Raw genomic sequence first — 22,406 nt, 5'->3', positions numbered from 1 at the left:
GTCTGAGGGCAATACTTATGACTTTCCAACTGGTGCAGAAATGAGCTTGTTCGAACAAACCAAGAAATTATCTCCTACAACTCAGAATATTGGTTCCAAAGCTACAGGAAATGAACAGCTGCCACTGATTTATGACAGTGAACAGGAAGTAGTACGTGGAGAAATGGCAGTGAATCTCTCCAGAGAAAAAGCGTGCAGCTTTCAGACTGACCAAGAAGGAGTGGAATCATTGCTGGCCTCTCAGCATGTGGCTGGCATTGGAATGAAAGAGACATTACTGACCATCAGTGGTGAACAGCCACAAACAATTGTTAGTGAAGAACAGCAAAATGATTATAAGGGAGAGGTTTGCAGTTATCAGGAAGGTCTTGTAGAGATTGTACTGTCAACAAGCACAGAACATGCACTGAATCTTCAGGGCACTACAACCAAAGAAAAGACATCAGAAGATTTTGGCTGCTCTAATATAATGCAGCAGGACACTGAATTGAAATATAGATCCCCGGAAATGAATGTAGAAATATCCCAGGTATCTGTGGAAAATACTTTTCCTCCAGAAGCTATTAAATTATCAACTGATGTAGAGCAATCTGAGGTAGTGGAAAATAGTAATATATTACCAGGGTTCAGCAGGCAGCAGGCAGGCTGTGAGATCAAAGAAAAAATATTTGAAGGAAGTGAGCTAAGTTCTATGGGAAACATTGCAACTCCAGAAGCACAGAAGTCAGCAGTCAGCTGCCAGATTCCTGATACTACAAACCTGGAAGGGACAAGAATTGGATACAGCAGTGAGCACCAGCAAGTGGATGAGAATGGGAAACAGGAAGTGACTGAAAAAAATTTGTGCTGCTTCCTCACTGGTACTGAAACTATGGAAAATATTTTGATCCCTCAAGCCCTTCTGGGTCTCAGCACAAGTGCAACAAGTCAGGAATTTTTGGTTTTTAGTGTTGATAAGAAACAACAGCAAATATCCTCGAAAGGAATAGAAGACAACTACTTTGGGGAAAATGTAGGTCATCTTCAACAAGGTGAAGAAAATATTCCCCAACACTCAATCACAGAATGTCCTGCTCAGTGTCCTAATTCTGAGATGCCGAAAGAGGTATTGAGCCTTGAGCCTGATGTGGAAAAGCCTGATGTGGAACATCAGCAAACCAGTGAGAATGCAACAAATGTTAATATTGCTGCTGAATGTATAAGCAGTCTTCAGGTAGGTATGAAAACCACCCTTCTGGAATCCATCACATTGATGCAGAATCCACCTGTTCCTCAAACCCATGAAGCAGAAGAGTATGATCTGTCTCTGGCATTTAGACAACAGCCACAAATCTGCAGAAGTCCAATGGAAGAAAACAGCACTGAGAATAATGTATGCAGTCTTATGACTGGAGTCGAAAATGTAACTGGACTGACGATAGAATTAATAGCTGGCTTGGAGAATCGCCTCACAGAGGAGGCAGTGAAAAATCTGCTGGGGCTCAGCTGTGAAAACAATCAGCAGAAAAAATGCAGTGATGAACAGAATGAGGAAATTTATGTTGAAAATGTACATGGCTTCCAACTGGATGTAGCAAAAGACCTCCCAGATGAACTGATTCCCCGTGAAGTGACCCATTGTCACGAAGAAGTGAAAGAAGCATCACCTCGTTTTGCTAATCAACAGCAGCAAATATGTAGCAATGAGGCAAAAGGAAATGCCTCTGAAGAAAATCTTTGCAGGATTGAGATGGTTTCAGAAGCCGTTGGGTTGACACCTGGTTCAGAGGCTCCTGAAACATCAAAAAAATCTCTGCCAGTTGTAAGTGAACAGCTGCTAACAGGTATCAGTACAATGGGAGATAGCATTTCTGACATGTGCCATCAGACAGGCAGTGAGCCTGTACCCACAGGAATCATGAAACTAACGGCCAGCCTACACAATCGTGATGAAGTAAAAAGAAAAGAGCCATTGCAAAGCTTTTGTGGAGATCTAAATCAAGAACTCAACCTCAATGTTGAATCAAAAGAAAATCTTCAGGAAGAAACTGTGCAGGTATCAAGTACAAGTGCAGAGGACCCTGAGTTGTCAGTGAGAAAAGAATTGACAACTTGCACACGGGCTGCCCTGACCGAGTGCACAATGGGTTTCAGTGGTGACCAGCAGACAGAAAGGATAGACAGACTTCAAGTTGGCATTGCAGCTAATTCGTTTCCAGAAACTACAGAATTGATACTCGATATTCAGATTCCTGATGTGGAGAGAGTATCCATTTTTAGTAATGAGCAGCAGATATGCAGCGATAAAATTGAAGAGGCAGGAGCAGATGGGAAAGCTGTCTCTTCCTTACAGAGTAGTGCAGACAATATTATTAACCCTGAAAGTATGGAATTGGCACCACCGATATTTCAGGATTCTGTCACCCCTGAACTGATGGCTTTCAATAATGAGCAACAGCAAATATGCAGCAGTGGAATGAAGACAGCAACCTCTAAAGAAGGTGGCAGTATAGAAGATAACTTGTGCCCAGATACCACCTTGATGTTCCCATCTAGTCTTTCAAAAAATTATAACATGGACTTTGGGGAAAAGCTTTCAGATTTCAGTACAGAAGAGAGCATCGCAGAAAAGAACCGCTTTAAATCAGAATCTGATACTGAAATCACTGCGTCCTCAGACACAGCAAAATTTCAATCCAACTTGCAGATTCATGAGCCGTGGAATGGAAAAGATTATTTATTAGCTTCCAGTGTTGACAGTGTCAAGAACCAAAACTCCAGTGAAGAATCAGAAAAAAATGTGAAGAACATTAAAATCGGTGAAGAAAGTGTAATCCTAGAAGCCACAAAACTGACATCCATGTGTCAGGACCCTGAAGGAGTGGAGCTGAAGGGAATGTCATTGGACTCTGAGAATGAGCCACAGCAAACTTGCAACACTAAAAGCAAAGAGGCAAGCAACATTCTGATTGATAGCAAGAATATTTCAGTCCAAGCGCCTACAGAATTGTTGTCTAGCTCCCAGAAATTTGATACTAAAAAAAATGGGGATAAATTGTCATGTTTCAGCTGCGACATTAAACAACAGTCAAGTGATGATGAGACAAAATTGAGTATCTTCAAAGAAAAATCATGCTTTGATGAGAAGGGTATAGACATTTCTGTACTTCCAGGAAATGTGCAGTTGTTATCTCGCTCTGGTATTGTTACTGAACTGCAGGAAACAACAAGCGGTACACTCAGCAAAGCTCAGCAAATATCCATTAATGAAACAAAAGAAGATATAGCTGTTGCAAATGCAGGTTGCCGTAAAAGTGTAATCCCAGAATCCAATGAGTTAATTTGTAATTCCCTGTGCTGTGATGCAACAACAAAAGAAGAAATTTTAAATCAAACATATGGCAGTGAGGAACAGCAGATCCTGAACCTGAGTGGAAAAGAAAGTGTTAATGGGAATAGTTTTGGGAGCATTAAAAAAGGCATGACTTTTGGAACAGAACCAGAGACAGATTTTCCTCTTTGCAATCTCTCTGTTTCTGAAGCTGTCAAAGTAAACCAGCTTTTGGCTGTAGCTTCAGACAGTGAACAATATAACAATCTAATGTCACATAGTACATGTGAGAAGGAATTAAGTTTAGAGATGGATTTTGCTTCAGGAAATGACAAACTCCCAGAGGAAGTGGAGAAAGAGATCATCTCAGCAGGAGGCACAGATTGTAAAAACCATGCTGCGTCTCGGGGAATGCAGCTTCTCAAATCCATGACCATTGAAAACAAGGAACCCAGCAATGCAACTGAACACCTGCTCTCATTGCACGTTAGAGACGGAACAGAAAGCAACTTAGAAATTGATGCCAAAGAACAGGAAAGCATTATAGGTGTTCTACCATCGGGGAGTTGTGCTGGAATAGATCCAAATTCCATTAAGAAACAATCTTGTGTGTCTGATATTGAATTTGGAAATGAGTTCTTACTTGCAATAGAACGATCAGCCACACCAGACCACAGTTCTCCCCACACATTAGCAGATGTAAAGGAAGAGGAGGTTCTGCCTGCTGTATGTGCAAACACTGAGGTCAAAGTAACTGAAAAAGGACTTAAGGAAGGATTAAAGACTGAAAGGTACATATGTCTTGCTTTTACACATTCACATAAGTATATTTATATGGTTATCAAATGTTAATAGTAACATATGGACATTCCAATTTCTAATTCTTCTTTTCCTGCTCTCTGTTGACTAGTCCTTCTCCTGAATTTGCCTCCTCTTCACCTCTGCATGAAAAGGATGCTGAGAGTGTAATTTGCACAGTAACAAGATGTGCATTGGATAACACCAGACTGACCACAAGGTAGAAAAAGACTGAAAAAGTTGGACAAACTGCCATCCAACTTAAATTAATGAATTTTCATAATAACTAGAACTGTGAATGTTGACCACACAGAAAGTGGTACTGTGTCCTCACTTGGTCTTTGCTGGAACAAATTCGTATCCCACTGCCCAGCTCCTTCATCACTCCTTTGCTTCAAAATGAATCTGTCTTTTTCATAATTGATGCATTGCTTCAACTATTTCCTGGAGCAAACTGTCCCATACTCCAACAACCGTAAAGAAGTTTTATCTTAACTCTCTCTTCTCCCACTGATAATCGAGTGATTCCTCATCACCAAATCATTGTCGCAGAGGATAGATTTGTATCTGATTCATTTTATCAACACGTTAGGTAATTTTGTTAATACGGGAATTATAAAGTTACCTACATGTACACATTCAATGGAAACTGGAGCAAACTTATCATCATTTGTCATCATTTTTCAATAATTTAAAATCATAACTTCAAAACAATTTGATAAGAAAACATAAATTTTGAGATTTTTTAATATTGAGTGATGTAAGATTGGAGTTAATTTAATTGATCCTGGTCTCCTGCTTGGTGTTTTATTGATGGATATTTGCTTCCCGCGGATCAAGATTGATAATTTTCAAGAACTTTCTTAAATGTGGTAGAATATTTCTCAGTCCTGGCAGCTGCTTAACTTCTTGCATCTCATGAAGTTCAGTTTGTTTCAAAGTCCGAAGTGGGAATTAAGTAATTTTCTTTCCCTTTATATGTGATAGTTTTCTTTTAAAATTGTATAGCAATTGATTGTGACATCTGGAGTGTGCTGGATATCCCATTGCTTTCAAAATACATTGATACATTTTACACTCAATTTGAATGTAAAAGCATACAAGGCTAAGGCTTCAGAGAGAGAATAGGTCATTGTTTACGGTAGATTGAGCAGCGACTTGTTTTCTTGGTACAGACAGTAATATAAAAGTGTTTGCTGACTTGACAGGCTAACAGAAAAGGTAACATCTTACATTTATATAACAATTTTCATAATCACCAGCTGTCTTAAAGTATTTGTAGCCATTGAAATGCTTTTGAAGTGTAGTCAGTGTTGCAATATTGCAACTTACATGCTATTTCAAGATACTTCAAGAAGTTAGTGACAATCAACTGACATCAGAACTCAGTATAATTGATAAATGCCACTATGCAATAGCCAATAATTTCAGCATGGTGTCATTGAGTTCATGGTTTTGTGGCCTCATTGCAACTGCAATGGAGGGTTCACGCCAGGAGCTGTGCCCAACGTCATTTCACTGTCTTGAAAAACTTGAGGCCATAACATGTGCTAAAGCAGTCAATGTGGTACGCTTTTTGTTTTGGACATTTCTTAGGTTGAATGTAAGAACACAATTGAATAAGTTAAAGAAATACAGAGCATGGTACATATCTCAGAAATGCATTTACATCCAATCTTCTTATTGATTTGCTCTGAATATAGAGGGCTAAGTGGATGAGAAATTTTGTTTCTATTCCATAAATAAATTTGCAATCATGAAAACTGACCTCAAGTATTACTGCTAGTCTAAGGACACTTAAAATTTCAGACATTTTCACTGCAGTACATCCCATAAAGCTGGAAGTGAATGCAGTGTGTTTTTGTTAATGAACATCTGAACAATAGTGCCTTTGATGGATAATTAATTCCAAAATGATCACGTTTGCACCCTGATTATTGATTGGTTTTAACCAGTGAATCATTGAGCCTCTATGATTTGGAAGACCCAAGTTTTGATGCCTTGTGTGCACTGAGTCATCCTATTTGGTCAATGTAAAGTATAATCAGTTTGGTGCTTGAGTTGATGTGGGTTCCCATTCCTGATTGTAACAATACCTGCACATTGACATATCATAAGGACAGTTGTGGTTTTAGTTGTGATGCTGGTTCCATTCAAATAGCTTGCTATATCTCACTATCAAAGCTCACGCGTGACTGTTTGCCAGTTGTGTAAGGTGAGGGTTCCAGTGCATATGAAAACATAGAGAAGTAGGAAAGAAGAAAATTACAGGACAGAATTGAAGGAGAATTTCCTTTTAATGAGCTGTTTGCATCTTTTAATTCTCTGTTTTAGTTACTGAATTGAATTTACTATTGGATCTTTAAAACCTCTCATAGGAGATTCTGGATCATAAGAAATCAAAGCAGGAGTAACCTTTTCAGCTCATCAGGCTGGTCTCCATTCGGTAAGATCATGAAGACCTGTTTGTGGCCTTAATTCTAGTTTCTTGCCTGCTCCCCATAATTCAATGCCCCTGTCAATCAAAATTCTGCCTAAGTCAGCCTTAATGCTCAATGACTCAGCCTCCACTGCTGTTGGGGGTAGAAAATTCTAAAAATTAATGACCCACTCTGAGAAGGAATTCTTCCTTGGGTTACTGTGTGCAGATGTGGTCACCACACTATAGGAGGGATGTTATCGCACTGAAGGGGTGTAAGGGAGATTCACCAAACTATTGCCTAAGGTGGATCATCTCAGCTATGATTAGAGGCTGGATAAGGTCAGATTGTTTTCTTTGGAACAGAGGAGGTTGAGGGGGAGTTTGATAGTGGTGTGTAAAATTTATGAGGGGCATGGAGAGGGTGAATAGGAAGCAGCTGTTCCCCTTAGCCAAAGGGTCAATAATAAGGGATCATAATTTCAAAGTGAAAGATAAGAGGTTTAGAGGGGATTTAAGAAAAACCGGTTTCACCCATAAGTGGTGGAGGTCTGGAATGCACTTACTGGGTGGTTTGTTGAGGTAGGATAACTCACAACCTGTAACAAGTACTTGTATGAGCACTTGAAGTGCCATAATGTTCAAGGCTATGGTCCAAGTGTGGGAAAGTGGTGTTGGTGTATGTATTCTGTTTTTTAGTGGTATAGACTTGATGGGCTGAAGGGCCTCCTCTGTACTGTATGATTCGATGATTATCTCCATCTGGAATGAAAGGCGTCTTATTTTTAAATTGTGCCTTCCAGTACTAGTAATCCCCATAAGGGGAAATATCCTCTTGGCATCTAACCTGTTCAGCCCCCTCAAATCTTATGTATTTCAATAAAATCATTTCCCAGCTCCAAACAGGGTCATCCCAACTTGTTCAATCCTTCCTTATAAGACAACACTTTCATCCCAGAATCAGCTGAGTGTGCCTTCTACAAACTTTCAATGCACCTATATCTCTTGTTAAGTAAAGAGACCGGAACAATGGACAGTAATCTACGTGTGGTCTTGCCAATGTTTTGTACAGTTGTAGCAAGATCTCCATATTTTAAATCAACATCCCCATTGCAATAAAGACCAAAATTCCAGTTGCCTTCAAATCACTTTCACGCTTATCCTGATCCTCGCAACATTACCCTTAACTGCTCTTTACACAATATCCTGTCACTATCTACTTAGAAATGTCCTCTCATCCCCAAGCATACACTATCCTAGTGGACACTCCCCACATAATCCTGAAAATTGTAGTTAAACCCCATGACCTGTCCTATGAGACCATTGATTTTCCTAACCTCAGACTGGAACCTGCCTTTCAAATGGACCTCCAGCTGTAACTGTGTGAATGTTTTCCTTTTACCAGCTAACACCCTGAAATGGACCCATAGGGTATTGATCCTGCTCTTTAGGCCACTCCTGTATCTTGACTGTCTGTTCCCATCACCCATACTCCATTCCACAACCAGGATACCAGACACTTCCCACTTCACATCTCCGTGCCTTTGGTCCGACCTCAGATCTCTGTTCGAGTCCTTCATGACCTCAACCCCACTGTCTCCACTAATGCCACACCATCACCCACCCCCACCTTTACAAACATGCGAACTAGGAGCTGGATTAGACCATTCAGCCTTTGACTCTGCTTTGTCAATCAATTAGATCGTTTAATTAGATAATTATTTAGATAATTGTAGTCTCAAATCAACTCCTGAAAACCTTTCAACCTCTTGTTCACCTTAAAAAAAAATTCAAGGGGTTCTGCTTCCACCACCTTTCAAGAAGAGATTTCCAAGGACTCACGACCATCAAAGAAAATATTTCACCTCATCTTGGTTTTAAATGGGCAACCCCTGGTCTTTAAACAGTGACTCAAGTTGTAGATACTCCCATTCGAGGAAGCACCCTCTCCATAGCTACACTGTTAAGACCTTCAGGATCCTTCTTAAAAAGGTGACCAACATTGTCTACTAGTCTAGACTATGGTGCCCTGTATAAATGAAGCATAACGTCCCTATTTTAGAGAAAAGGGGACAAAGTTTTTGACAGTCAACCCTTTTGAAGAAAAAAACCAGGGTTTCTGTTCAAGGTTATTTTGCTTTGAGATTGGATCCTTTGAAATTGACATTTAAATGTTTAATTTGAAACATTACTTGAAGTTTCTCAGCCATTTTAAAGGGAGTAAGAATCTTTAGATTGTATCTCTTTTAAAGTAATGAACAAAGATATTTTATATAAATGCATTAAAAATTTCTTCACTAATTATCAAATAAAACTATTTTCAAAACAGCGGAATATTCAGAACAAAAGGCTTTTTGTGAGAAAGTCCAGTGAGAATTATATTTTAATTCTGAATTTCAAAAAAGACTGTTGTTTGTTGTTTTGAAGTAGCTTTAAAGCTAAATGTCTACTAGGTTACAGACAACAATGTAACATCTCCAGCAATGATTAACTAAGAATTAATGTACAATTGTGCTTAGCAAAGAATGAGGAAACTGTATTATTGGTAAAAGCATGGATTGTTAGATACTTAAATATTGCAATAGGCTTGCAGATGTTGCCTGAAAAATGATCATTGCATAGATTAGTCTGTACATTTTTTCACAGTATAACTTCAGTCAGTTGTCATTTGCCAGTTATCCTGTTGCACTAACAGCCACAAATAAATATGTTTACCTCACTTTCCTTCTAAAAGCAGTTCATACATGAATTTAACTGAACTCAGAGTTTTAATCGAAAATATGATCCTTGTCTACACTGATAAACTTTCATAGACCTTCTGACAATAAATTGTCCTTGTAATAACTGCCAGAAGGCCTGTATTTTGAATGCAGCAAAATGTGTTTCCAACCATATACTTTTAAAGTTTCTCTGCAGGTCAGTGTCTGTCTGAATCAGTCAGGCTGAATCACGGAGTATGTGTTTTCCATCTTCCTGGTACAATGAGATTCTTTATGTCATATTCAAGTTTCACTTTATTCACTTCTGTAAATCTGGAATTAACCCTTTTCCAGCTTTCAATATCAGCATAATTTTTTCTCTCATAACTCATCTGCAGTTTAGTTTGGTCTAATGAGAGCTGTAAAGCAGAATTAGTGACGAGAAATATTTCTCAAAATCGAGTCATTCTGAGAATAAATAACTTAGTTGCAATCTTGATGTTGTTCAATGATAACTTCAGATTTTTGCACACCTCTCTTTTAACGTGTGTCTTACTCAATAAAAACACAGCTGAAATCAGAGCTTAGTGTCATATTAACTAAACCTACGCCCCATCACATAGCATAGTGCATTGCAAATTTACCATGATTGGTTATTATGCTACTTGACTTTGTTTATTTTAATCAGTGACATTTTTTATTTCAGAAACTATTAAGATTAATAGCAGTGAAAAGCATTTTTAGTTTTCCTTGTATCATAACACTAAATAAAATCAAATAGGCATTTGATGTCTGGGCGCATTTAAAGCATAGTGAAATAATTTCACTAAAAGGGTGAAAGGTACAAACATATAAAACAGCAAATGCTGCGACTGTAATTTGAGAGCCTTACAAGATTGAGTAAACGTGAGCTTTTCATCTGAATCTTCAGCGGTGAACTAAATTGAAATGGGTGGGCCCAATCTATGAGTACTATATGGAGTTGTATCCAGCTGACCACCCTGCCTCCCACAGTCTGCCAGCAGTTTTAGATGTCTGAAATGCACTTGTTGGTTGTCAGTCAGATACTGACCTTTTATGACAATGCAATAGGGAGGAGCCTCAGTAGGAAGTCTACAGTTTTATAACCAGTAGTCTTTTGTGTGAGTCACTCTTCAATGCACTTCATTGAAGAATAGTGGCTTCAAATGTGAACTCCACAAACTGTTAATGGGCAGACTTTAAGTGCTCCTCTCTGTCATTTATAGCAGTGATACACTTGTACAATGTTACAGTATTAGCTTTTGGAATTCATTACCGTTTGTGGGCAACATGCTGTGAGACCCACTACATCCTCAGTGTCCATTGTAAAAAGATTTTTAACTTCAAATACAACGCAACTGGCTTACTTCTGTCTATGTAAGTAGAATATTGTGCCTATGTCTATCTTTAATGGATATTTAAACTTGTAAAACAGAATTGCAACATGAAACTGATGTAACAAAAATTTGTAGAGTTCAGTCCGCTTCAGTACATTAGTCCCAGTGGTGCAATGTGACAGATCATATTATGATGATCAGTCTTGCTGTTCAGTTAAGCTTGAAGTAGTAACTGCAAATGGAATTAGGTCTTGCATACATTTCATGGAAATTTAGAAATTGGTCACTTCAAGTTTCCTGGGTCAATAAACTTGCTGTGAGGCGTTACTAAAATGAATAACTCTTTAGAGATGCTGTACAATATACTTTTATTTTACTCTGTGAGGAGTTCAGCCTTTATGGGTGATAATAACATGAGCAATAGACTTGTAAATTCTATAGCCCTTACGTCAGCCTGGAAGTTGGAGACATATCTAATTGTACTCGAGGGGGAAAAAGCAGAGTATTTATGTAAACATTCTTAAAGGGAGGCAGACTGTGTGTTAGTAGCACAGTGGGATGTTTGGAAAAGAACAACAAAATGACTAGAGATTCATTTTATTTATATTACATGTTTTCTGAATGAACAGGAAATGACTGCAGAGTTTAATTAAAAGATTGGTGGGAGTTTTGGAAATCTAAACTTCTCCCCATTGCTCTTGCCTGAACAGTGGATGTGGCAGTCATTATATATGACTGAGAGACTTTAGGAATGAGTCTTCTTGCTACCTATGTATAGAGGAATCCAGTGAATGAAAGAAATTTATTTTAATGTATTTTTCAAGCAGTGTGATCCCTAGGTTGTCAATGCAGCATAATGGATGGGGAATATCTTTCACTGTGTTCAACTTCATTGTGTTAAATCTAGACTAATCAAGAGGGGATTCTGTGGCAAAAGTGTGAAATGTTGTACGGTTAGAATTGAAATTTTGAATTTAAAAAGTAATTAGCATTTATATAGCATCTTTCATGACCTTACACATCCAAAAATTTTCATGCCGCAAATCAGTGTTGAAGGGTAATTTGTGTTGGGGGTAACATGGAATTAAGTTTGCATATAACATGATTCCACATACAGCAATAAGTAAATGGCCAGATAACCTGTTATAGTGATATTAATTAAAAATAGACTGTAATCAGTTAACTCAATTGCCGTGTTTTTAGTTTATGTAAGATATTTTTCTTCTAAACTAAACTACAGAGAACATTTTGAGCATTTTAAGGTAGTTTTAATTTTGGTGATTACCATTGTTGGTTAACAACGTTTTTCTGTCATTGCTGTCCCTTGTTCAAATAGCAGTCTTGACCCTTTACATTTTACATACCATTGGCATGAGGCCTTATGTTACAAATGTACTCGCCCAGCAAGTTGTCCATTTGCAAAGAATGCAAATTAGAAATTCCATGCCAATGCTCCATGATTTGCCATCGTTGATTTTAATCAACCTTGCATACTGGTGCTAGTGCAGTGACTGATAAGTACGTTGCATTTTTTTCCTGGATAAGTATGCTTCAGTCAGAATAAAATCATGTTAAAATAGATGTGTAGAAGATTAAATGTCCAGAATCTGAGATCTTTCTCAGTCATTGGAGCTCAGTTGAGGTCTTTTTACAGTCACTGAGTTTCTTCCATTAGTTTTCATGTGGTTTTCATGCAGATTTTTGACCCAGAGTCTTTGGATATGTAGCGCAGGATGGCCTATTAATGTAGTGAGGTCTAGAGTTTAGCATTTTCATCCTTTTCTTTCCATTTTTGCCGTTGCTCTACTTCTTCTTTGAGATGATGCGACTGAAATTGCAGAGATGGTGGTTCCACAGGATGTGGTTCTCTATCCACAGAAAAATGGGACAGCCTGTTTCTCGGGCACCTTCGTGAGCTCCCTCCCCATTTGGGGTGAACAGAGGGTATCCCGAAAAGGACTGGCTAGTTACACATGGTGCTGTCCAAAATGACATCAGTGGCACGAAGTTTTCTTAACCAACCATGGTACTCACCTAATATAAACTTTCTTCAAGATCACAGACATTGACAGATGACCAGTGATCTCCATGTACCTTGTCGACTGCATATAGATTCTTCACTAGGATTCCCAGGTTGACTCTGTCCCACCGCCAATCCACCATTATTACAGGAGTTCATAAATGACCTGGCAGACACATCTGTGCAAATTCTTTGGACCTTGGAGCACTGTTGTTGTCCATACAATCATGATGGGTTGGTGGTCAGATTTTGGTGACATCTTGAGCAACAAAGACTAGGATCACCTTGCTGCTGCAGACATCTTCTGCCTTCACAGCCAAAGCGACACGTGTTCTTCTGCCTGTTCTGCATTAAAGATTTTTTGGAGTGTACTTTATTTAGCATTTTTGGATGATCAGCTTAAAATACAAGAAGTATTTCATAAAGTTTTGATTTCTCCCATGGTGCAATGAAGCTGGTAAATAAACCCTGTCAAAACACTGTCTTTTCAAAAACCATATGTTATTAAATGGAAGTAAATTTTCAATTAGCTTTAGCACCATTTATTATGGAATGTTATTGATGCCAAAGGAACTACTAATGAAGTTGGCTGCAGCTTTGGTGTTAGCTGCTTTGGTGCTAAATTTTAGATCAGTACAGCACATGGTTGTATTTTTCCAAAAGCAAGAATTTCTGGATTGAATGTTAACCTGCTGTTTCTTGTTGTGGGTCTTGGATGGCAAGCATTGTTTGTTACGACTTCAGAAACACCCCTGGCCTCTTGTTTCTGTTTCCACTGCAAAGCCGTCCCAATAGAACTGATCCTCAGAGAAAATAGTGGGGGTTGCTGAGATTCTAGAAACGGATTTAACTGATACTGTACAAGGTAATAATGTCTTTTTGTGCCACAAAAATTCTCCAGGAGATCAGGTTAGAAACTGGGTTGGAAAAAAAATGAATAGGGTGTTTCTTCTAGATAATTTACTGACATGCAGTATAACAGACCCTCATTGACACAGGAATCTGAATGGTTTATGGACTGTAATCTTTGACTACTTCACTCAGAGATCAACATTCCTTGTGGGTTAATTGTTCAGAAGTATTTTTGTCCTCTGTGGACTAAATCAGTTTCAAATCCTTCACTAAGCTCAGACAGGATTTACATGCATATCACTTTAATCTGCATATTTATTAATGCACATTCAGCACATCAATTTCATTAATTACTTTACAGTTTTAGTTTGTAATAGAGTCAGAATTATTATGATACAGAAAGAGGCCATTCAGCTCACAGAGTCAATGCCCAACTCTCTGTCAGACAATTGAATACGCAGAATAGATGCAACGTTTGTGATGACCTATAACTGCTTTGCTGCTGGTACAGCATAGGCTACAGATGATTAGCCACTTGTAATTACATGCTGTGTGCATAGCTTTCCTATCCTATCATGGCCTGCTCTAAGCTATCATATCAGTTCAAAAGCAGTTACAAGAAGATTGGAGAAGGGACCTTTCATTCATTTGCCTACTAAAGCTGTACAGAGACAGACCTTGGGGGTTCCATTCATCAAACCATGCATGAGAAATATGGATGATGTAACAGGTTTAGCTACTTATGTCAGTTTTTGAGACTGGAGGAAGGAATAGCGACTCTCTTGACATTATATTTTATTCCATTTCTCAAAAAATGGTTCAAAGTGCTTTAAAGTAATCATAGAATCCCTACAATGTGGAAGCAGGCCATTCAACCCATCAGGTCCACACCGACCTGCCAAAGAGTAATCTCTCTCCTCTAACCCTCCTAACCTGCACATCCCTTGACACTTTGGGCAAAATTTAGCAATGCCAATCCACCTAAGCTGCACATCTTTGGACTATGGGAGGAAGCTAGAGCACCTGGAGGAAACTGACACAGACACGGGGTCTGTAGCCCAAGGGTGGAATTGAACCTGGGTCCCTGGCGTTGTGCCACTATGCCAACTGCTCACTTAATTGCTTAATGAATCACTCAAATGTGCTGTGGCTATTTTGTAAATAAATGCAGCACCCTTTTTGAACACAGAATGCTCAGTTAGGGTGCTTTGGACAGTGTTGTTTGCTTGAGAAATGCTGTCTAGGATTTATCTGAACAATCTCTCGGAGACTTCAGCTTTTCTCCATGACACCTGATCAAATAAAGGGAATCCCAGTCTAATGTTTCAACATGCAGATATTATTTCTACCCTTCAAGGAATTAATATTTCAAAAAGCATTGTTTCTAACCTCTGAGAATGCTAGCCTAGATTAGAAGGTGCAACATCAAAGCTCAAAGTAAAGAGATGAAGGGAAAGGAAAAAGAACATGATTTACATCCTCATTGATTCCTGAGCATGTTACAGTCTGTGTATTGTACTTCCTGTAGTAATGCAGGGAAACTCAGCAGCCAATTTACACAAGCAAATTTACAAACAACCATGGCTAAAGTGACCATGTAATCTGATTCAATGGTGTTGTTTCCAAGGAACTCTTGGAGAATTCCCCTGCTCTGTATGGTATAGTCAAACTCAACAGCTCTTCCAAAGGCTGGGGTGGGGGTTGGTGGGAGCTGGTGCAATTTGAAAATAGCTCCTGGGTATGGCTCTGCCCACTCATTGTCCAAAGGTAAGATTTAGGCCCCAATAACATCCCACCAACAAATTGTAAAATGAAGAACTATTAACTATTGTCTATAGAGAATCTCTCCATTAGAGGTAATTGATTATACTGTAAAAAAAACTTTCATTTATAGAATGCCTTTCATGACCACAAGAGATCTCAAAGCCAATGAAGTGCTTTTGCTTTTTTAATCCCTGTTGTAATGTTGGTGTCAAGCTGTTATCCTGCTGTAGCTCCTCAGTTCTGCAAGGTCAGGCAATCATTCTGCCTTATAAACTGAAGTGTCAGACAAGTATTTATATTCAGGTGTCATGAAAGAAACTTGAACCAACATCCCATCTGACTCAGTGAGAAGAATGCTACCACTAAGCCAAGTATGATATTAGGAAATGGTGAGATATCTGTGTCTCCTGTATTTCTTACGTCATTTTGTAGCTCATGCAGTCCCCAGCATATCGAGGGACATGAAAGAAACCAAATACCCAGGTCTGTTTAACCTTGCAATTTCAGCACTTGACATAAAATGCTTCCTCAGTTTGGAACATGTACAAAATGGCAGATGGTTTCCAAGATACATAACAATAATGATAAAATTTACTGTGGTCAAAACTGGCAGGATAAGTAGAGAGATGAAAAAATCTGCAGAACATGTAGAAAGGCTGGGACTTTTTTCAATGGAGCACAGGAGTTTGAGGGATTCCCGTATTTAGGTTTATAAAACCATGAGGGGCATAGATAGGGTGAATGACAAGGTTCTTTTCCCTAGGGTGGGGGAGTTCAAAACTAAGGGGCATATTTTTAAGGTGAGAGGAGAGAGATTTAAAAAGGACTTGGGGGCAAATTTTTTTTTTACACAGAGTGGTTCGTCTGGAACAAACTGCCAGAGGAAGTGGTAGGGGCAGGTACAGTTACAACATTTAAAAGACGTTTTGATAAGTACATGGATAGGAAAGGTTTGGATGGATATGGGCCAAGTGCAGGCAAGTGGGACTCGTTTAGTCTGGGAACATGGTCTGCCAGTGTTAGTTGGGCCAAAGTGTCTGTTATGACAAAAATAGAAAATGTTAGAAGTTGTCAACTGACCAAGCAGAATTTGAATAAGAGTAAGGTGAATATATTGGATAGAAGCATCCGGTAAAACTCTTGATCACAAAACAATTAGAATGGAAAAGGAAGCTGTATGGCCCATCATGTCTGCACTGGCTTTCTAAATGAGTATTAAGACTTTGTGCCATTCTCCTGTTTTCCCTAAAGCTCTAAATGTTGCCCCTCTTCAAATAATTATCTAATACCTTCTTGAATGCCTCATAAGAAATAGCCTGCATCACTCTTCCAGACAGTGTGTTCAAGACTGTAGCAATTCGCTCTGAGAAAAGGAATTTCATTACATCATGTTTGCTTCTTTTGCAAATTGCTTTGTGCTGTCTCATTCTCAATTATTTAATGAGAAGGTACAGTTCAGCTCTGATGAAGTGTCATCTAGATTCAAAACATCAGTTTGTTGTCTCTCCATGGATGCTGTCTGACCTGCTGTTATCTCCAGCATTTTTTGTTTTCAGTACAGAATCTAGCATTTGCAATCATTTGCTCCTACAGTTTATCTACTCTGTCCAGCACTTCAGGCTTTTGAAAACAGCTATCAAATCTCTTGTTAGCCATCTCCTCTACAAGGAAACATTCGCAAATTCTCCAATCTATCTTTTTAACTGACATTTCTCATTCCTGGAACCATTCTCAAGCCTCTTCTGCATTCTCTCCAAACTGTTCACATCCTTCTGAAATTGTGGTACTCGGAATAGTGCACAGTATTCTAGCTGAGATTTTACTTGTATTTGTCTTTCAGATGCTGATCGGTTTATTGTGCATTTCTATTATTTATAAGAGCTGGTTTCAGTCATAGTAGATGTTAACTAAACTGACCATTTCTTGTGAGCTAAGGTTTTGACACAGTAAGTTTGTTTTTGAAGCGAAGCTACAAAAATGTTTATCCTGACACATCTCTGTATCTGTGTTTCCCAGTACTTCCTTGGCTTCTGAAAGGAAAGAACCAGTTCCATATCCTCTTCCTGCATCTGTTGCTCCTCATCCTTCAAAGCTCGCCAAGCTCGCTAAGCCACCAGATGATGCTACAATTCTCCAGAATCAACTTGAGCAGTGTCAATTAAGGTATTTACACACAGGCTTTAGAAAGTTTAAACTTGGATCTGAGAAAAGAGTTGTTCACTGACTTTTAGAAGTATAGTTCTTAATTTCTGTTGTTTGAGGGGCTGTGAATGGAATTGGGCTTTGCTTTGATGCAGTGATTTTGGAGCAGGAAGATAGAAATAATTAGGAGTTGTTCATGAAAGCGCTGTCAAAGAATTAGATGGTGAAGATGTTTTTAAAGTTAATACTATGATCACTGTGCAGATGAGAGTGTGCACTTTCTTTATCTTTCCACCATTTATCTTTTTTCTATTCAATTCTTCTTTCTTAAATCACTCATGGGCAAGTCCCAGTTCTCCATACTGTTGAATATATTTGTCCTTGTCTTAAGCTTTAAGCTTTCACTAACATGCACAGGAAAGCAGTAAGTGAACCTTGTTCGTACACTTATTCATGTGCGAAACATCTCCCCAAGTCCTGTTTTAGGTAAAAAAAAATGTTAAGCACATTTATTAAAGAAAAGCTGCATGACAGCAACATATGATAGTTACATATTTCTAGCAGACAAAGTAATAAAAAGGTCACAACTCCTAGAACAAAACTAATTATTTCTTAAAAACATTTAAAAACATGGTGCATCTTTGGTTTCTCTTTCTTTTTTTTTGTTTTCCACATTCTCTCAGTTAGGCTATTTGACACCAGTCTCCCCATGAGGCCTCAGCTAATATCCAAACATCTGTCATCTGTTTGAACATAATGCATCTCCAGAACCGAAATAGCCACAATGTTCTTTGAACAAGAATCAATGTGCTATCAACCTTCTAGGCCTGACCGCATGAACAAATATCATTTTGTTTGTTCTGATTTTTAAACCAGCTGCTGCTCACTGCCCAGATGTCACCTTCAGCTCTGCACTCACAGTTCATAGCTCCAAAATAAAAATTATAAAACCTAAAAGCTAAATAATGAAGGTCTCAAATGTTTAAAAATAACTTGAATCCCTATGCTGGTTAGCTGGAAATATTGTTTTCTTTGCAGTTTGACCAATTCTGTTACGTTTTTTCTCAGACTGTAAGGTGTACAAAATACTGAATGGATTCCAAGGTGTGCATTGGAAATGCTAAAATATTGAAACTGATTACAGAATGTATAGACAGATGAAAAAAGAATTTTAATGGGAATAATATTAATGTTTTGAATTCGATCCATCCAGTGGAAACTGAAGCTTTTTATGCTACTGCACATTTCCAGCTTTTTGTATCTTTTTTTATAAGTAATGAGTTAGTTCATTTTAGGAATTAATTTGTAAAGGATTGTTAGAGTGATCAATTCCAATGAGCTAAAGTCTTGATCATATAGTACATTTCTATCAAGAGTGAGGCCACAGGAATGCTTATCCTGATACATCTCTGTATCTTTGTTTCCCAGGGTTTCCTTGGCTTCTGAAAAAGAAGAGTTGGTTTTGCCTGCGTTTCTCGCATCTATTGCTCCAGATCCTTCACAGCACTCTGAGCATCTTAAGCCACTGGCTGATGCTGAAGTTTTCCAGAAACATCTTCCACAGACTCCAATAAGGTATCAACATACAGGAAGTTCAAGTGTTGAGTTAATTTAGAATATACGATTCCTAACCTCTCCTGGAGTTTAATTGTGTCCCACAATTGAGATCCTTATGATGTTCAAATCAGCTAACTATTACAAACAGCATGAGCAGAATGAATACTTAATATCTATACACAGATTTTAGTTTGGCATTTAACCAATGTCAGCCTGGACAGCAGGAGATTGGTTTCATTATTACTGGGGTTGGGAAGGGATTGATCACTGAAGATTACTGCTTCTAGTTACTGCTGAAAATGCATGCAATTTCACATGACATTAGAATTGTGTTGTGCAGTAACGCTGTGGTTTCAATGGTGTATCTGTCGTTTCAATATATTTCCATAGTTAGGCCTTGTGAATATTTGCCGTGATGCATCTCTGAATCTGTGTTTACCAGTGTTTCCTTGATTTACGAAAAAGAAGAGTCAATTTCACCTCAGCCAATTGCACCTCTTGCTTCTCATCCTCCACAAAACGTAGAGTGCACTAAGCCATTGGATGATGCTGAAGATTTCCAGACTCGCCTTGAACAGACTCTATTAAGGTAGCAATATAGAAGATTGAGAACATTTAAACCTGAAGATGAGAAATCTGTTATTGATCATCCACTATGGCTTAAAATTCATTAAAGAAAAGATGAACAAGCACAAGACTAACTTAATATGATGTCATTACATATTTGCAGTGGTCAAAATAATCAATCAGAAAGGATAATTATTTAAAATAATTCTTTGTATGTTATTGTTTCTTTTAAGAAAATTTCTTAAATTTGTTTAGTCAAGGACAGTAAGGGTATTGAAAATCGCAGAGTAATAATATTGCTCTCCCACGGTAAAAGAGGGCAATTCTGCTGAAATCTCAAAAACGTTAGGTTGAAAATAACCCAATGTGGAATTCCTGAAAAATCACAACATTGGTTTGAATTCCATAAAACAACTTATTTTAATTACCCTTCACTGGAGTAATAAAATCAAGGAAAATCAACACTCTGTTTATAGAAAAGTAACATAAAAAGAACTGCTGAAGTTGAATTTTGTTGCTATTTCCCTTAATTTTAGCATCAAGCATCCTGTGCAGCTCTTTATGAAGTCTTACTTTGGTATCTTGGCAAGACACAGTGGATCAAACTGAGTATATTGCCTTAGGAATTAGCAACTGGCAACGTTATAAACTCCCATAATCAAACTGATGGGAAGCAGTGACCACCAGAAACATTGACCAACCAAGTGTGTTTGCAATGCATTTGTTCTGCTGCCAACATAACAAAACACATTTGTTGCCAGCCTTGACTTTGCTGAGAAAAATTTAAGAAGTAGAGCAGTTCTGTGCTATCTCATTAGGCCAGAATAATTTATTGACACAAACAACTGAAATCCCTCTTGGGCACCTTAAGCTTATTACTTGTACCCTTTCTCAGAAATTTTCTTTGCTATTTCACATGCCAAAAAGTCCAGGCCATTGTGTTTCAATAGAAGCAATAGACTCTTCCTTTGACAATCAGCTTCATGAGGAAGCGTCATGGGAACTGAAATGTTAACTCTGATTTCTCTCCACAGATGCTGCCAGATCTGCTGAGCTTTTCCAGCAATTTCTGTTTTTGTTCCTGATTTATAGCATCTGAAGTTCACTTGGTTTTATTTCATGCAATGTATTGTGTTAACAAATATGCTTGAGGATTCTGGTTGTAGGAATTAATTACTAGCTTTCAGGTCGAATGTTAGATATTTCAAAAAAACTAAAAGTTCCAGAAAGAGGGAAGCAAATTTTCACTCTAAATGTGTCTATGCAATTAATAAGGATAGTGGTTGAAATGTTTATGACATTTGTGCTGGTGAATAGTTTGTGGATGAATCAAAGATTCCATTTGCGCTTCATTATGTTAGCTTTTCTTCTTAAGTAAATGGATGAGTGTTTTCCACGTTGTCCACGGGCACAAAAACTCAGTTAAGCTTTACGACTGAGCCTTCAGTAGTTTTAATAGAATTCTAAAGATTGAAATATGTTCAGAGAAATGAAAATCGTGATTGGCTTTATTTCATGTTTTCCATTTACTTGTATGCTCAATTTAGTTCATACATTCCGAAGTGCCGAGAAACACTTACAAATTGCTCTCAAAGTATGTTTCTGTTTTTGTACTGTACTTAAGAAACTCATTAATAAATGCTTTAGTAATGATGTGGCAATGGGGATTGATATAAGTTTCAGGCTCTTCTTTAAGCAGTGAATTTCACCATAATGGAATGTGTCTTATCCTGTTTCAAATAAAACTGTGATTAATGTAAATGTTATTCCGCTTGTGAAAATATCATACTTAGAGATCATTTTATGCATGGATTCCAAGAACCAACTTTTGGCCCTTTAAAATTAACACGTGTCAGCATTCACCTTTCCGTGATATGTCCGTAATTTGATGATTACAAAGTTGTGTTTCACAGAGATGGTATAAGGAGTGCATTGGTGCAGAAACTTAACCAGGCAGTGCAAAGCTGCCTTCAAACCAGATGGATAGTCTATTGAACCAGCCCTTTGGCATTTCATGAAGTAGGGTGATAGTCCTCTGTGATGTCAGAAAACTGCACCTGCCAGTACAAATTCCTCCCAGAGTTGCTATCTTTCCATTGCTCACCGTAACTAGCAGCCTGGTCCCTGCTACATCATGACCTATGCCACCTTCCCTGGCGTTTGTCTCCATTCCTGTCTTTCGTCCCTGAAATCTGGTCTCAGGCGGGCTGTCTGTGCATGTGTAGCTGGTGTGATGGAGCATTGTGACATCACCCGTGCATGCACAGATTAATTCTAGCATAATTGACGTCACTGGGCCCATTTACACATCCACAGGTGGCCATTTTGATGGCCATTTTGTATTTTGTGCTAATCTCTCTGAATGTAGAAACAACTTCTGTCTCCAACTCCCCTTTCTTTAGGCCTGTACTTGTTGGAATATGGGAGATTGAGAGGACAGGGTTGATGTGGAAAGGTTGATTCTCCTTGTAGGGTCGGCTAGGACCAGAGGGCATAATCTCAGAATAAGGGTTGCACATTTAAGGTGGAGATGAGGAGAAATTTCTTCTGAGGGTAGTGAGCCACTGGAATTCTTTTCCACACAGAACTGTTGAAGCTGAGCCATTAAGCAGATGGAAGGCTGTGACAGACAGATTTTTAATCAGCAAGGGAATCCAGGATTATGGGGTAAAGGCAGGAAAGTAGAGTTGACGATTATCAGATTTGCCATGATCTCACTGAGTGGTGGATCAGATTTGGTGAGCTGACTGGCCAACATCTGCACCCACCTTTTATGGCCTGATGATGGTGTAAACAACAAATAGGCAATTTGGTGACATTTTCAGGCCATGGCTGCCCTGCTGAAAGGAGTTGAAATTGATACCTTCTGTTTACTTCCAGGCCAATTAAACTTTCCTCTCCAGAAGTAGTTAGTTATTTA

The 22,406-nt window shown here is 38.4% G+C and overlaps 1 protein-coding gene across 1 annotated transcript in view; it reads left to right on the top strand.

The window, feature by feature from the left end:
- Positions 1-508: 508 nt before the first annotated feature.
- LOC109918548 overlaps positions 509-22,406 on the top strand; it is a 60,191-nt gene continuing 38,293 nt past the window's right edge. The window contains exons 1-5 of the mRNA XM_048609197.1: positions 509-4,101; positions 4,221-4,328; positions 17,237-17,383; positions 18,791-18,937; positions 19,362-19,508. Of these exons, the coding sequence (XP_048465154.1) occupies positions 509-4,101; positions 4,221-4,328; positions 17,237-17,383; positions 18,791-18,937; positions 19,362-19,508 (4,142 nt within the window). The remainder of the gene's footprint in view (positions 4,102-4,220; positions 4,329-17,236; positions 17,384-18,790; positions 18,938-19,361; positions 19,509-22,406) is intronic.

This window comes from Rhincodon typus, chromosome 20, assembly GCF_021869965.1.
Source record: "Rhincodon typus isolate 14 chromosome 20, sRhiTyp1.1, whole genome shotgun sequence".
Lineage (NCBI taxonomy): Eukaryota > Metazoa > Chordata > Chondrichthyes > Orectolobiformes > Rhincodontidae > Rhincodon > Rhincodon typus.
The sequence above is the reverse complement of the archived record's forward strand: the minus strand, read 5'-3'. Positions and strand labels throughout refer to the sequence as shown.